Source organism: Molothrus aeneus, chromosome 17, assembly GCF_037042795.1.
Source record: "Molothrus aeneus isolate 106 chromosome 17, BPBGC_Maene_1.0, whole genome shotgun sequence".
Classification (NCBI taxonomy): Eukaryota; Metazoa; Chordata; class Aves; order Passeriformes; family Icteridae; genus Molothrus; species Molothrus aeneus.
The window spans coordinates 13,465,863-13,479,168 of record NC_089662.1 but is presented as its reverse complement, the minus strand read 5'-3'; the positions used below and the strand labels follow the sequence as shown (position 1 = coordinate 13,479,168).

General features: G+C 44.1%; 1 protein-coding gene across 1 annotated transcript; it reads right to left on the bottom strand.

Annotated features, from left to right (window-relative positions):
- Positions 1 to 1,825: 1,825 nt before the first annotated feature.
- Positions 1,826 to 13,060, bottom strand: ZNF217 (zinc finger protein 217). Its single transcript, XM_066561573.1, has 5 exons — positions 11,291 to 13,060; positions 9,127 to 9,252; positions 6,721 to 8,304; positions 3,360 to 3,483; positions 1,826 to 2,218 (listed from the first exon to the last, which is right to left on the bottom strand). Exons 1-4 carry the CDS (start codon positions 12,687 to 12,689, stop codon positions 3,374 to 3,376), a joined length of 3,219 nt encoding a protein of 1,072 aa, XP_066417670.1. The 5' UTR covers positions 12,690 to 13,060; the 3' UTR covers positions 1,826 to 2,218; positions 3,360 to 3,373.
- Positions 13,061 to 13,306: the final 246 nt, after the last annotated feature.

Here is a 13,306-nt window from a genome sequence, read left to right as displayed (position 1 = left end):
TATTTCAAGACAGATTTTCTGGGGAGTGACTCAGTATTTTCACGTAACTGAACATGAATTTGGATTTGGTTATTGGCAGCTTCTCCCTCTCCCCCAGCAATGCGAGGATGGTGAAAGGTCAAGTGAACATGAAATTCCAGGCAACTCCTTTTAAGCCTTAAAAGCAAGACACAGAAACCAGTTTTGCAAAACACCAAGTCTATATTTACATCCACATGTAATAATATACTCAACTAAAGTGAAATACATCATAAATTAAATGAGTAATGTGTGCCTGCTGCTTGCCGACTTCCGGTTCCAACAATTAAAATAGAACAAAATGGAATGAAATAAATACATTTAAAAAAGAAAAAAGAAAAAAAAATCAACAATTTGTACCTCTATATATGCACTGCTATTTCCAAAGGAACATACAAAACCAGTAGTATCCCAATAGTTAATACTGATGGGCAAAGTGTGGTGATGCTGCCATGGAATGGAGGCTTCAGGTCCATTTTTCCATTCCAACCCCAAAAAAAGCCTTGAGGGAAACTGTACCAGCATGAAGGAGATTAAAAAACAAACAAGCCTTAGGTCTGTTTGCTGCAACACGTTAAAAAGCAGCCCTGCACCTCCGGGACAGGGAGAGATCACACACAAAAATAGATTAACCCTTTTCCAAGTGAATTCATCTTCAAAAATAGGCTATAAAAGTGCAAAACTAGGAAAAACAAAAATCTAGATTATGTACATATGGCTCAGCTTATGAACAGGAAAACAGGTCAATAGTGTACAATTTCCTGATACACAGCACTTCATTCCATTGCCAGTTTACAGAAACATTAAAAACCAGTCCCATGTACAGGAACTAAGACAACTGGAACATCTCAAGTTGCATAATGAAAAAACAAGAGTTTCTAGGTTTTGCTATTTTACATTTGCTTTAAGAGGGAAGAGAGAAAAACAAACAGTGCAAAATATTTAATTGTTTTGTTTTACTAAAATATATGGAAGTCAAAGCCAGGTACAGAAGGAATTAACTCTTAACTACAACTTCATGAGGAGAAATGAGGAAGGCAAGTTAAAATATGCAACAGTTCTGCTTTACTGGCTGGTAACTGGCCATCTTCCCTTTACAAAAATTAAACTGCATGTGCATTAGAAAAAACTCTTGTTGTCTTCACAAAAAAATAAAAGGAGATATTCTCCCATTTACAGGTTATTTCTCACTCATTTTAAACACCCAGTAGATGCTAAACCTTGACATCAAGAAGCTTCCAAGCACAGTCAAGTAGGCTCCATCACAGCCACATCCCTTTTGCAGTCTGCAGAACCCAAATTCATATTTCAAGGCTCTTATTGAGACTTTACAGCTTTGGACAAAGGTGCAAAGGAGTTCTTTTTCTTGAAATGTGACTGTGTGGAGCTTAGTACAGAACCAAACATTTGAAACATGGAGATTATTATTGTTTCTCAAGCAAGTCCCAGGGATTTTCTGTTTGGATGGTGGCAGAGGTGTTTTTAAGAGGCTTCTCTGAAGAACAGCAACCAGTGCCAAGAGAAGAATCCAGCCACATTTCAGGAAATCCAAAATGTCAAGTATTGCCTCATGCTTGCATTTGAAACCGTGCTGGAAAGAAGCCCAGAGCAGCAGAGCCCTCCAGCATGGCCTGGTCCTCACCCAGCCAAGGCAGAGCAATGTCAGCACCGTTGCTTTAACGTTCACAACATTTATAAACCGGACACTTTCAGACAGTTTATTTGGAACTTTTAAAAAACTAACATAGTTCAACAGGAAAAAAAAAAAAAAAAAACAACAGATGAGAAACTTTCACTTTTATGAAAAAGGAGCATTACGCCAACAGGATTTTCAACTTCAATATTTACAGTTTACCTGAGGTGCAACGATATATATTCTTTCCAAGAGAAACTCTTCAGCAGCGCTCAAGTATGTAAAAATAGAACTCCTACCTAATATTTGGTCAATTAATTCTAATGAAAAATACTCAAAAGTCAAGGTCAAGATATACATTCTCCACACACCTTCATAACCCAACTGTTTAGACTACTTTTGTATGGCTATTTGGTACAAAATGTTAAAAGAACCAATATTATAAAACTGTAGTGTTTCTATATACAGTACAATCACAGCTTAGTTCAGTAGCTTTCACCATTTTCTCTTCCTCAGGGGATGAACTGCAGGTATAACTCCATGGAATATGCACTTGTGTCCTTAGACCTGGAGGGGGAAAAAAGAGGAATAAATATAAATTTGTGGTATACAGCTCTAAAGCAGTACAGCTCAGTTTTTGCTGGGAGGAATGTCTTTATAACAAAGGGAATTCCTTCCACATCCTTGCTAAAGAATTGATACTGCCACGGAAATCTGGACTGCCAGCTTTTATCTGGCAAATAAAGTCTACTTTGGAAGATGCTCAGCCCCAAGAAGAATCTCAGGCATGAAATCAAGTTAACAACAGAATCAGACAAACCTATGCCTAGTAGGAGGACAATAAGAGCAGTAAGATTAGAAGAATAGAGAAATAAAAGTGTTTTTAAAGCTGTCAACTCAATCAACGTCAGACAGCTCTGCTCCCAAAATCTTTCCATAAATTCATGTGTGCTGGCCCAGGTGCTACAGCATTCCAGAAATACTCCTTAAGTGTTCCCCTTAAAAGGGAAATGATCTGTAGCTCTGGGTTAGAAAAAGGCCAGCATCTATTTATTCCCAGTCCTGCAGAGCACCTCTGCCCTGAGCAGTGAAGGGTGCTGAGCCTCAGATCCAGCTGCAGCACTGAGGAGATGAACTCACAGCACCAGGCACAGCTTTGACCTGACCTCCCTCCCTCTGCTAAGCAGGGAAATCCATCTGGGACAGCCTCTGGATCACAGGGAGAAGCTGCCCAGGAGCTTCAGGAAGGCCTCCCCTCCCTCTGGACCCAGAGCTGGATCTGAGGAGCCCTGAGGGCTCAAAGGGCAGGGGCTGCACCTTCAGGGGGCCCCAACAACAACCCCAGCAGCCAAACTGTGTCACAGGCACCTCCCCTCACTCTGCTCCTCCACCCTCAAGGACTGCCTGAACCTCAACTTCCTGGCTTTACCTGAACACTTCCCACTGGAATTGTAACTAATTAATGCACTTATCTAGCGTTACCCTCCCATTTCTCTGAAAAGAGGAGCATCCTTATCAAAGAAGCCACTACCACTACCCCAAACAATGAGAGCTGCCACCCCAGCATCTGGTGATTTTATGAGCAGGAAATGTTTATCTTTTCAGGCTCAGACTTTCACAAGCTCTCCTCGTGCTGTGCAGGAACCTTTGCTGCCATCAGCACCCCATGCAACGTTTAAGGAACCATTAGTTGAGAAGGTCTGAGTACCGTTCTGGAGTGATTCAGTTCTTCTTGTCACTGGGTCTGAAGGGTGTGTTCCCCACAAAGGGCTCAAAACTTCTCTTCTGCAGCAGGTTGCTGGGTAAGTGTTGGTATGACACTGATCTCTTGCCTGGAAAAAGAGTCATTTAAGGCAGTTAGCATCATTTCCTGCACCTCTCAGGTCCACAGCAGCATCCAGAATCCAAAATTCCTTGACAAATCATCTCACAATCAGGCCTCAAAAATCTAGATATTCCTATTATATGAAATTCACCATCCAGAATAAATGTAAGGAGAATTAAAAGGTAATTTAACAACTTTGTGGTAAGTTTTATCCAAGTGATGTCCAGCTCCAAATTTTACTCATTTTATTTGCATGAAAGAAATGTGTTTGCTTAACTCATCCCACAGCAGATGCCCTACCTAAGAAGGTCTAAGTGCTGCACCCTTAATGCCTACTTCAGTTCCTGTATTTGTTTGAAAACTGAATTTTTCAATGAGAATTTGAGAGGGAAACTGGGGTACTTCATTGCTGCCATGGAGGATTACATGGAACTCATGACACTTTAAAGAGTGTTAATACCATTTACTTGCAGACCTTTGTTAAGCAATTTTCAGTCTAGTATACAGGTAGTTTTGTGTTTATCTGAGACCACTAATTCACATTTATAGATGTGAAATCAATGCCTGTTCCATATTAAGTCTCACTAGCTTAGGCAAGCAGTCAAAAACACTTCATAAAATTAAGGCAAAAAGTCCAGAATCATTACCCCCACAGGATCCAAAAAGCCCAACTGCCATCCATATTCCATGAAAGCTTCCAGTGCAGCATTGAAAAAAAAAAACTCCTGATCTTTAATTAAATTAAAATGGCACAGCCAAATTAATATTTCAGCAGAATCCACGGAGCCATTGGAGTGTGTCACGAGCAATTGTCTTTAATTTGCAGCCTCTGCCAAATCAATCAGCCAACAGGTTATCCCTGATAACATGTTGCCATTGCAAAGGCAACTAATTTGAGAATAACACAAACTGAGTGGTTTCAGAATGTTTCTGTCTCTTCAGGGCAACACGGGATGGCAAAGCTTACAAGCAATAAGGGAAGGCATCATGCTTTAATCAAGTTTGCCAAGTGGAACATATTCTCCTGACAACTTGATCCAGCATTTAACATGCGACAGAACACGATGGGGGCACCACGGGGATGTTGCCACAAGGCACACGGGGCCCTCAGAAAAAGGTTTTGACATCGTGGATTATAAAATCAGCAGGGTTCAAGAGGAGGAGAGGGCAGAAAGCTGCAGGTCTGCACCTGCACAGCCCTGCAGATGGTATCACACAGCTGAGGTCTAGAGAAACTGTTGTGTTTCATATTTTTAACGAAAAATAAAAAGAATTTAAAGAAACTTTTATCTCTGCTCTACACCCACAATAAAATTCTGACACTGAGAGGTTGCTTGGCTGTTACCCTGAACCCTTCTCAATAACTTCTCAAGGTTTGGGTTGGGTACTTCTGAGCAAATTGGTTGAAAAATCAAGAAATTACCCTTACAAACCTCCATCTTCTAGCCCAGGGCTTTTATGGAAGTTGCTACGAACACCCGGCAGAGGGGGGCTCGTTTCAGAGCCTTTCCAATTGAGGTAACAGCCATAAAAAGTTGCTTTTCTCACCCCGAGCCAGCACTGGGTAATGAACAATGAAATGCTCATTTCCATGACAACAATGCTGTCAAATCAGCCGCAGCCACCGTTCTGAGGGCTCTAAATAACAAACCCAGTGCAAAGTTCTGGGCGGCAGGGCAGGGTCTCCGGGCTGGCTCCAGGGAAGGGGAAGCAAAGCCCGGCCTGGAGACCTCTCTGGCACAGGTGGAGCTTCCAAAGGAAGAACCAGGAGGATTCCAGTGAAGTGCCTGTTTAAGAACAGAGCTGCTCCTGCAGCAGGCTGCCCTTGCTCACACTCTCACTGATGCCTCTCACAGCACCAGGACAGCAACTCCTGTGCAGATCCCAGGGCCCACTGTGCGTTTCGCACAGCAGTTCAGGCCCCACAGCCTGCAGAGCCCAGGAATGAGCCCCATCTCCTCACTCACCCCTCAGGGACTCAGCTGTGGTGCTTTTCCTTCTCCCTCCCTGCCCAGCCTGGGCACACAGCTGTGACACCTTCCCTCCCCTTTCCCATAACCCACTAGGAAAGCCTGCATATTTATAGATAAACATCAATTATTTCGATGTGATAGATTTTTGAAGCCCACAACCTTAAAACAAGCAAACAAAAACCAGAACAGAGTGAGCAAATAGCTTTTTTTGGGTTTTTTTTGCCCCATAACTAAATGTGGATTCAGTATTTGCAGTTTGCTGACCTGAGGGAACACACCCCTGCTTGTTACCGTCCCAGACTACTTCAGAGGAGCAACTTTACTGCTTCCAGAGAATGGGAGCATTCAGAGTTCAGGAACCTCACAGACTTTCAGACTACACAGCCCACACAGGCTATTCATTTTTATAATGGGATCTTCGTCTCAAAATTCAAAGTCCTGTATTTGTAGCTAAGTCCATGCTGAGCTCAGCTTCAAGTCATAAATACCACCTTCTACAAATAGTCAGACAACTGCTTAAATATCACCCAGCACCTTTTAATCTTGGCCTCCTGCTGACTTTTTGAAAATGTTGACCAAGGACAAAACACAAAAAGCATGTATTTTGTGAAGTACCAGAGTTCTCCCAATACATCACAAATCATTTATCTCTGCTAGGCCCAGAAGTTTCCACAGAGCATTGCTACACCGTAATTAGAATAGCAGAAATCTGTTGTCTTGATTTAACAAAGTATTCTGTTCCTACTAGAAGTTAAACATTAAAAAAAAATCCATTGAAGAGCAGAAGTCTAAAATTTACATGAGTTTTATGATCTGCAATACATCCTTTTCTGCTCTTGAAGGGAACAATTGTCCGTGGCAGCTTTTTTTTTTTTTTTTTTTGGGTAAAAAGTTTTATTAATATTCCAGATGGTCCAAGACTTCTGGCACATTAAGCAGAAAGTCTTATTCCATATCCTGGATTAGTCAACATGTCTGGAGTGGTCTGATGAGCAAACAATACATGTTTGCCATCAGAAACCTGTGGCAGAGGGGAAAGGGGAACTTGAGGAAATTCAGACCCCCCTTTAAAATTCAGCCCTTCCACACCTAATTCCCCAAGCCAGGAGTTTGCTGAACCTGGATGTTAAGTTTAAAATCCAAGCACTGACTGAACTTGGTGCAATGCTGAGTAGAGCTGTATTTTCCATGTTTCAAGGTGGGCACACACTCACTTATATCCCATTCCCCTCCCTGGGCACTGGTGTGAGAGGAGGAAGGAGGGACTGTACCTTCTCCTGTCGAGCTGGTGACTTGGCCATTGCTAGATCCACAAGAACCGTAAAGTGATCCAGAGCTGTATGGCTCATAGGGCTTGAGAGCAGTCAATCCATTGGGAGGGTCAGCATCCTCTGCACTGAGGAGCCCTTGTTTGGCTGGCAGAACAGAGGGTGTGGGTTTGGTGCGAGGGTATTCCTGAGGTAGCAGATTTGCATATCTGTTTGCAACGTGCAATCTGCTCATTTCGTATCTCCTGTAATTAGCCAGCGGAGAGTCCAGGTGCTCCACAGCTACCACAGAGGGTTTCATCCGTTTGGAAGAGCTTTCTCCATAGTCCAGACCTGCATTGCTCCCGGATTTGCTGCAGAGATAGTCTCTCCCTCGCTGGCAAGCCCAGCCAGGTTCACTGAGGTGAGACTCCAGAACCCCATTCATGCTGCTGCTGACCAGACCAGACTGAGTCACTGGGGCACCCAGAACTTTGATTTTATAGTCAGATTTCTTTACTCTGTCCAGTACTGGAGAGATCCTGAAACTGGAGTGCACTTCTTCTTGCTGAGGTTGTCTGTAGTTGTTTGCCTGAGCTCCAAGGTTACTTTGCTGTTTATGAAACTTGAGGTTACTCGGGGCTGTACTGCTCGACTCGCTCACAGAGAAGACAGGGGCTTTGTTCTGAGGAGGGGCACACTGCTTGGCTTTCCCTGGCTGCAGTGGCTTTTGCTGGGGATTTGTGGAAGCCCTGTTTTTATTGGGATGGAGAGGCAGAGGAGGCACGTCCTTGCCCAGCAGGGCCGGGGGGCAGCCGGTGCGCCGGGCCTTGGCCACGGCCTTGCTCCTGTAGCCGTTCTTGTTGACAGTGTCAGGGTTGTACTTGTGCATCAGCCTCTGGTGCATCATGAGGACCTCGGGGTAAAATGTCCTGTAGGTACAGAAGGGGCAGGTGCTGGGGGCCAGGAGGCCTCTGCTTGCAATCACTGAACACTCCTGGGAATTCTTACTGGTTAAGTCCAAGGGCTGCTCGTGACAGTCCACGACGGGTCTGCGTCTGTAGTTCTCAGTGCATTCTTGCATATTGTTCACATTTTTCCCACCAATAAAAGCACAGATATACTGGACATCATCTTCCTCTGATGCCACAGAAGCCTTTCTCTCTCTTTTAGGCTGAGCTTCCTTGGTTTCCTTCTCAGCTTTTAGTTTCTCTGGGTAAGGAGCAGGCACGTTCTCAGGTACTTGATTCAAACTGCTACAAACAGAACCTTTGTTCGATTCCCTGGAATTGTTCTTTACTTTTAAAAAGACTGTGCTGCCTATTGCATTGCTCAAGGACAGAACCTCCTTTTGCTGCTTGGCAGGTGGGCAGCTCTCAGCATCTTTGGCACCATCAAAAAGCCTCTTTAGATTTTTGGTTTCCGGAGCAGCATCAGCAGCCAGCGACAGCGCCGTCTCCTGACCCCGCAGGGAACCTTTGCTGTCACCCTTCCCATCAGCTGCACTGTCACCATGCCTGTCCTTGTGGTGTCTCTCTAAATGATACCTCAGGGAAGTTTTCTGGGCTGCTGCATACTCACAGAATTCACATTTGTACGGCTTTTCACCTGCAAGACAAATTTATCAGTAAATCACTCGGAGATTTGAAGTCTTGATCACAAACACAAGGGAACATTGTGGACTCAAACACTAAAACTGATTTTTTCTCCCCTTCCACACACTCCTAAGTGCCAAACTCACGTAAAACATTTAAACAACAGTATCTTAATGCTTTTAATAACTACAGTGACATCTTCTGGCTGTGCTGGGATGTTCCCACAGGCTGGCTGTGGATGGAGATGGGAGCTGACAACGTGCTTGGCAGAGATAAGCAAGGAGTGGAACTCTGGGTCAACCCCAGCGAGCTGCAGCCCTTGATCATCCCACAAGTGCCCCATTCCCAACACAAGCGGGGCAGCTGAGCTGGAAACTGAGCTGCCCCCCAAGGACACACAGGCAGCAGCAGAAGGGTTTGTCTGGCTATGCAAAGCAAGGGCTTGAGTTGAAAAAGAGACTCAGCTTTTCCCCAGGTAGCAGCAGCTGGCAGACAACCAACTTCACACCTGAGAAATTGGCTGGTTTTTAAATTAGAACCAAACCCTAAACTTTTGCTATACCACTAAATGTAGGAAAAAAAAAACTTTATAATATATGGTTTTAACAATACTTAATGCAATTAGCATTATTTAAAACCATTTATATTTATGTAAATAATTCAAATCTATTTCAATTGCAATTATTTAATTTTGTTTAGAATTAGAGAAAACTTTGTTCTTAGCATCAGCAATTTTGAAGGCAGTTTCTGTTTTTCAAAAGCAAAATCAAACATTCTATCCAGGTGGACTCAGCAGATTTCCCTCCCCTCCCCAAAAGCTGTAGCCCCCATTTACCTGTATGAGTTCTGAGATGAATATTGAGGTAATAATTGGAGCGAAAATACTTTCCACAGTAGCTGCATTCTCTGGAGGTCCCAAGGGTTTTAACTTTTGTTCTTTCCAAACTGTCTTCATTTTTATCTTTGGGGGGAAAATACAAGCATATTATGAAGAGCAAATGCAAATCTGCAGTCTTGTTAAAAACAGTAATTTTTTAATAATAAACATAAAATTCTGAACTGCAGTCAAATTCTACACTCTGCAAGTAACTTTTGCTGTGTTTTGCTGCGCTCTGAGTCACAAGAGCACAAGAGTTAAAGAGATTTCTGTCCACAACCCTGTGGTTTGTGACAGTGACCAAGGAGCCCACAGAACAAACAAGATTCAAAGAAGAAGACAAAAGAAGTTTTCTTGATTTACCTACAGAACCTTGATGGAGAACGGCCTGTCTCAAATACTCACACAGGTTATAACTGTATTATTTTATTAAAGGGGATGTTTGAATTAGTGCAAGTGGGATGATTCAGACTTAAAACCTGATCTGTGCACAACAGCTAAACACAGAAAAAGGTGGGGAAGGAAGGCAAATATGCCTTTTCTTTTAAATTAATTCTATAATGGTATTATTTATGTGCTAATCAATGGAATGTCTGTAGAGAGACACTCCTTAGATTTGACGAGGAGTATTTCACTGTATTATTATGGAGTGAGGAAGTGCCAGGGTGTCCCAATGGTGCCCCGGGTATTCCAGGAACAAATCCAGGGATGCCCAAGCAGTTCCACTCCAGTGCAGAGGCAGGAGGTGCCACAGGAGGGCGGCAGGGACAGCGGAATGGCAGAGAATTCACCAAATCCCACCAGCAGCCACAGCGGCTGCGCTGCGGCTCCCATTGAGAATCCAGCCTGCTCCACTCAACAGCCAAGGCAAGGCTGACTGGAAACCCTGGGAGGAAGGAGACCTTTGGTGTGACTAAGAAGTCGGATCTATAATAGACTTGAAAGAGTTCTTTGAGGTTCCTGCCTGCTGCAAAGTGTCTCTCCTGGAAATGCTGCGTGGCTCAGCCCGGGTGAGTTAAACAAACAGCTGTGTCTCCAGAGGTGTGACTCAGCAGCTCACGCCAAAATCTGCTCTGCTTTAGGATAAGGCGCTGAGAAACAAACTAAGCAACTTCACATGAGGTAATCATTTCATTCCTTTGTTCCTGCAGGCAAAATAAAGGGCTGCACATTACCAGAAATGGCCAAGTCAGGCCTGTGTGGGTGCCAGGACATTCTGTACGCCGTGTCTTGCCCTGAGATTATGCAAGTGTCTGTTCCTTAGAGCCAGCTGGGAGCATGTCACACACAGAACTGCAGATTAGCTGGAGACTTTCTGCCAGGCCTTTTGTCCCTGACATGCAATCTTTTTCAATTAAGGAATCATTCAGTATCACTTGCTTTTCTAAGACACTGTGACATGCAGAATTAATCCTGGGTAATGTACAGATGGAGCCCATCCACGCTGTCAGCAATCCTTCCAGGCAGAGGAGTTAAATATACACCTCTCTTACATACAGGTCCACATATTAACAGCCTGTGGCCTTACACAAATGAGTCAAAAATGCTGGTTCTGACATTTAGGCTTTCAAATTACTGTTCAGAACAAACACTGAACTTGCAGTTAGACAGAAAAAAGTTTTAAATTATTCTTTACTTCTCAGAACCTCCAAAGTTCGAGCACTCAACATTTTTTGCCCTTAGAAGATAAATGGGGGAAGAAAGTGAAACTGCAATTATTTCTCATAAAATACACTTTGTAAAAAATATGTGCTGGATGAGAAGGGATAGGGAACACTCCAAAGCATCCAGTAAAGTTAGAGATAAAGGGTGAGTAAACAGTGACTTTTTCCAATTGTTAAACTCATTGCTATGAAATCGACTTCAATGACTGCAGTAATTGCAAGAAGCCCCAACACAACTTCAAAGACCTCAAAATGGCAGCATCCAAACCTCCCTTACGCTCTCACTTTCCTCTGTTCCTTTTCCCCCACCCTAACATTCCCTCTCTAGTTTTTGACCATTTCCTATCACGTTCTGAAAAGATAACGGAAAAGCACGACGCGTTCTTTGGCTCTAAGGAGTTCCTGAACAACTCTCAGTACCAGCCACTTCCAGCTGAAGTGCTCCCCGTGCTACTCACCTAAATTAATTGTTTCTGGAAGCCCATCTTCAGAGCCATCCTCAGAGCCTCCCTCCATCCTCTCTGCTGCCCCGTTCTCCTCCAGGTTCCCCATGATGTCGGCACAGTAGGTCCTGGCAGCGGTGGAAGTCTCCCCATCGCCCCGCCGGTCCCTCTTGTGCACTCTGGAGTGCAGGACCAGCTGGTGGTACGTCCTGAAGGCTTTCCCACACTCAGAGCAGTGGGTTGGCTTCTCTTTGTTCTGGGATGATTTAGAATCCATCTCCATAGAAGGCACTTCACCAGAGGGATGTTTCAGTTTGTCCTGGGTTAAGTTACCATTCCCTGTGAAACTGCTGTTTTTATTTACCTTTGACTTCCCTGTAGTTTCAGCCTGGCTACCTTTATTTGCATTCCAAATTTCACAGAGTTCTTCTTTATCTGAAGATGACTCATCGTTGTCTGTACTTCCTTCTTGCCCTGGCTCTTTAATCTGCCCGTGGCCAACTGCAATTTTACCTTTGGTAGCCAGCTGCCATGCTTGATACGTGGTGAAAGGATCCAGCTCAGCGATCCACTTCGCAAGCTTCTGCAGTTTGTCCTTTTCTGGAACCGAATTTGGTCTTAAATTCAAGAATTGGAAAAATTCCTGGTTTTGAGATGTTTCTTCTGCATTGACTTCAGCAGTCACTTGGGGGCTTTCACCATTGGGAACTGATTCTTTGGTATGCACTTTACTGTGCTCAATTAGAGTCTCTTTATTGTGAAATAGGAAACCACAAACCATACAAATTTTGTAAGGTGACGTTACGTTTTCAGTTACGTGCTCCTGCACCACCTCATTGATTGTTATGGGCCCTTCAGAACCTTGCTGATGCTTGTTTCTAGAACCAGGTTTTCCAGTGTGCGTTCTCATGTGATTTTTGAGGAACCAGGGCTCTTTAAATCTTCGCCCACAAACATTACACCAATACGTGAAAGAATCTTTATGCTTTTTCATGTGCGCCTCAATGTCAAAAGCTTTATCAAACGTCTGCCCACAGACTTTGCAGCTCAGCTCCTCGCTGTCCTGCTCGTTGCTGGGTGAAGGTGAGCTGGTTCTCACCTGACACTTATCCAGAGGGCTGAGATACTCAGCCTCCACCCTGAGCACGGCGGGCTCGCACAGCGTGGGCCTGTGCTCGGTTAGCACGTGCTTCCCCAGCTCCTCGGGGTGCTTGAAGCTCTCATCACAGAACATGCAGTCCAGGGGCATGCAGCCCTCGGCCTGCAGCAGGAACTTCTCCTGCAGGCTCTTGTAGGAGATGGTGCTGGTTCCTTTGATGGTCATGGAGGCGTCGCTGGTCTCCATCTGGGCTCCCACGGCGCTGGCGATTCCCTCGGGTCCGTCCATGTATGCCAGGAGAGGCTGCGTGGGCATCTTTCCTCCCTTCTGCTCCCTTTTACATCTCTCAATGGCAGCCTGCACTTCTCTGGGGGTGCTCCCTGATCACAGTAAGGACACTTGTAGAGTTCTCCAACATGTGCTCAAAAGTCTGCTCAGCTGGAAAACGATTTTTTGTTTTTTTTTTTTCTTTCCACCAGCAGAAAATTGTTTCTTCTTCAGCTTTATGTGCTTTCACACATCTCAGCAAAAGAATCCAAAGATTCGTTCAGTGACGGGATGAGGTTTCTTTTGGATTGTTTCTTCAGATTTTTCAAGTCTACAGATACAGTCAGTTGCACTTAGTTTTGTTGCACAAACTTTTCAAATAGTTGCATTGGGTAAAATACACTCAAGGCCAAGTTCAGTGCCACAAAGAAACTCCAGCACCTGGGAAAGAGAGAAAAGAGTTAGTCAGACCTTTCAAAAGAGAAGTATTGTCTCCCAAACAATGCAAATATTAGGGCTGAGAAGCACCAAGTGCTTTAGAAGAAAGTGTATTTTTAAGAGCCAACTTTTCTACCTGCCAAGTTGAAATCGTTTGGTCTTGAACATCCCTCTGTTGACAACTGTTATTTCTTTGCAAGGCTTTGTCTGTCCTTTCCAAACCTGCA

What these genes read in the sequence shown, in the direction of transcription:
- ZNF217 (XM_066561573.1), bottom strand. Translation starts at nt 12,689, where the DNA reads ATGCCCACGCAGCCTCTCCTGGCATACATGGACGGACCCGAGGGAATC. An exon ending in TCCAGAAACAATTAATTTAG is followed by an intron (nt 9,253 to 11,290) that starts GTGAGTAGCACG and finishes TTCCCCCCAAAG; the next exon opens with ATAAAAATGAAGACAGTTTG. An exon ending in TCATCTCAGAACTCATACAG is followed by an intron (nt 8,305 to 9,126) that starts GTAAATGGGGGC and finishes TTTGTCTTGCAG; the next exon opens with GTGAAAAGCCGTACAAATGT.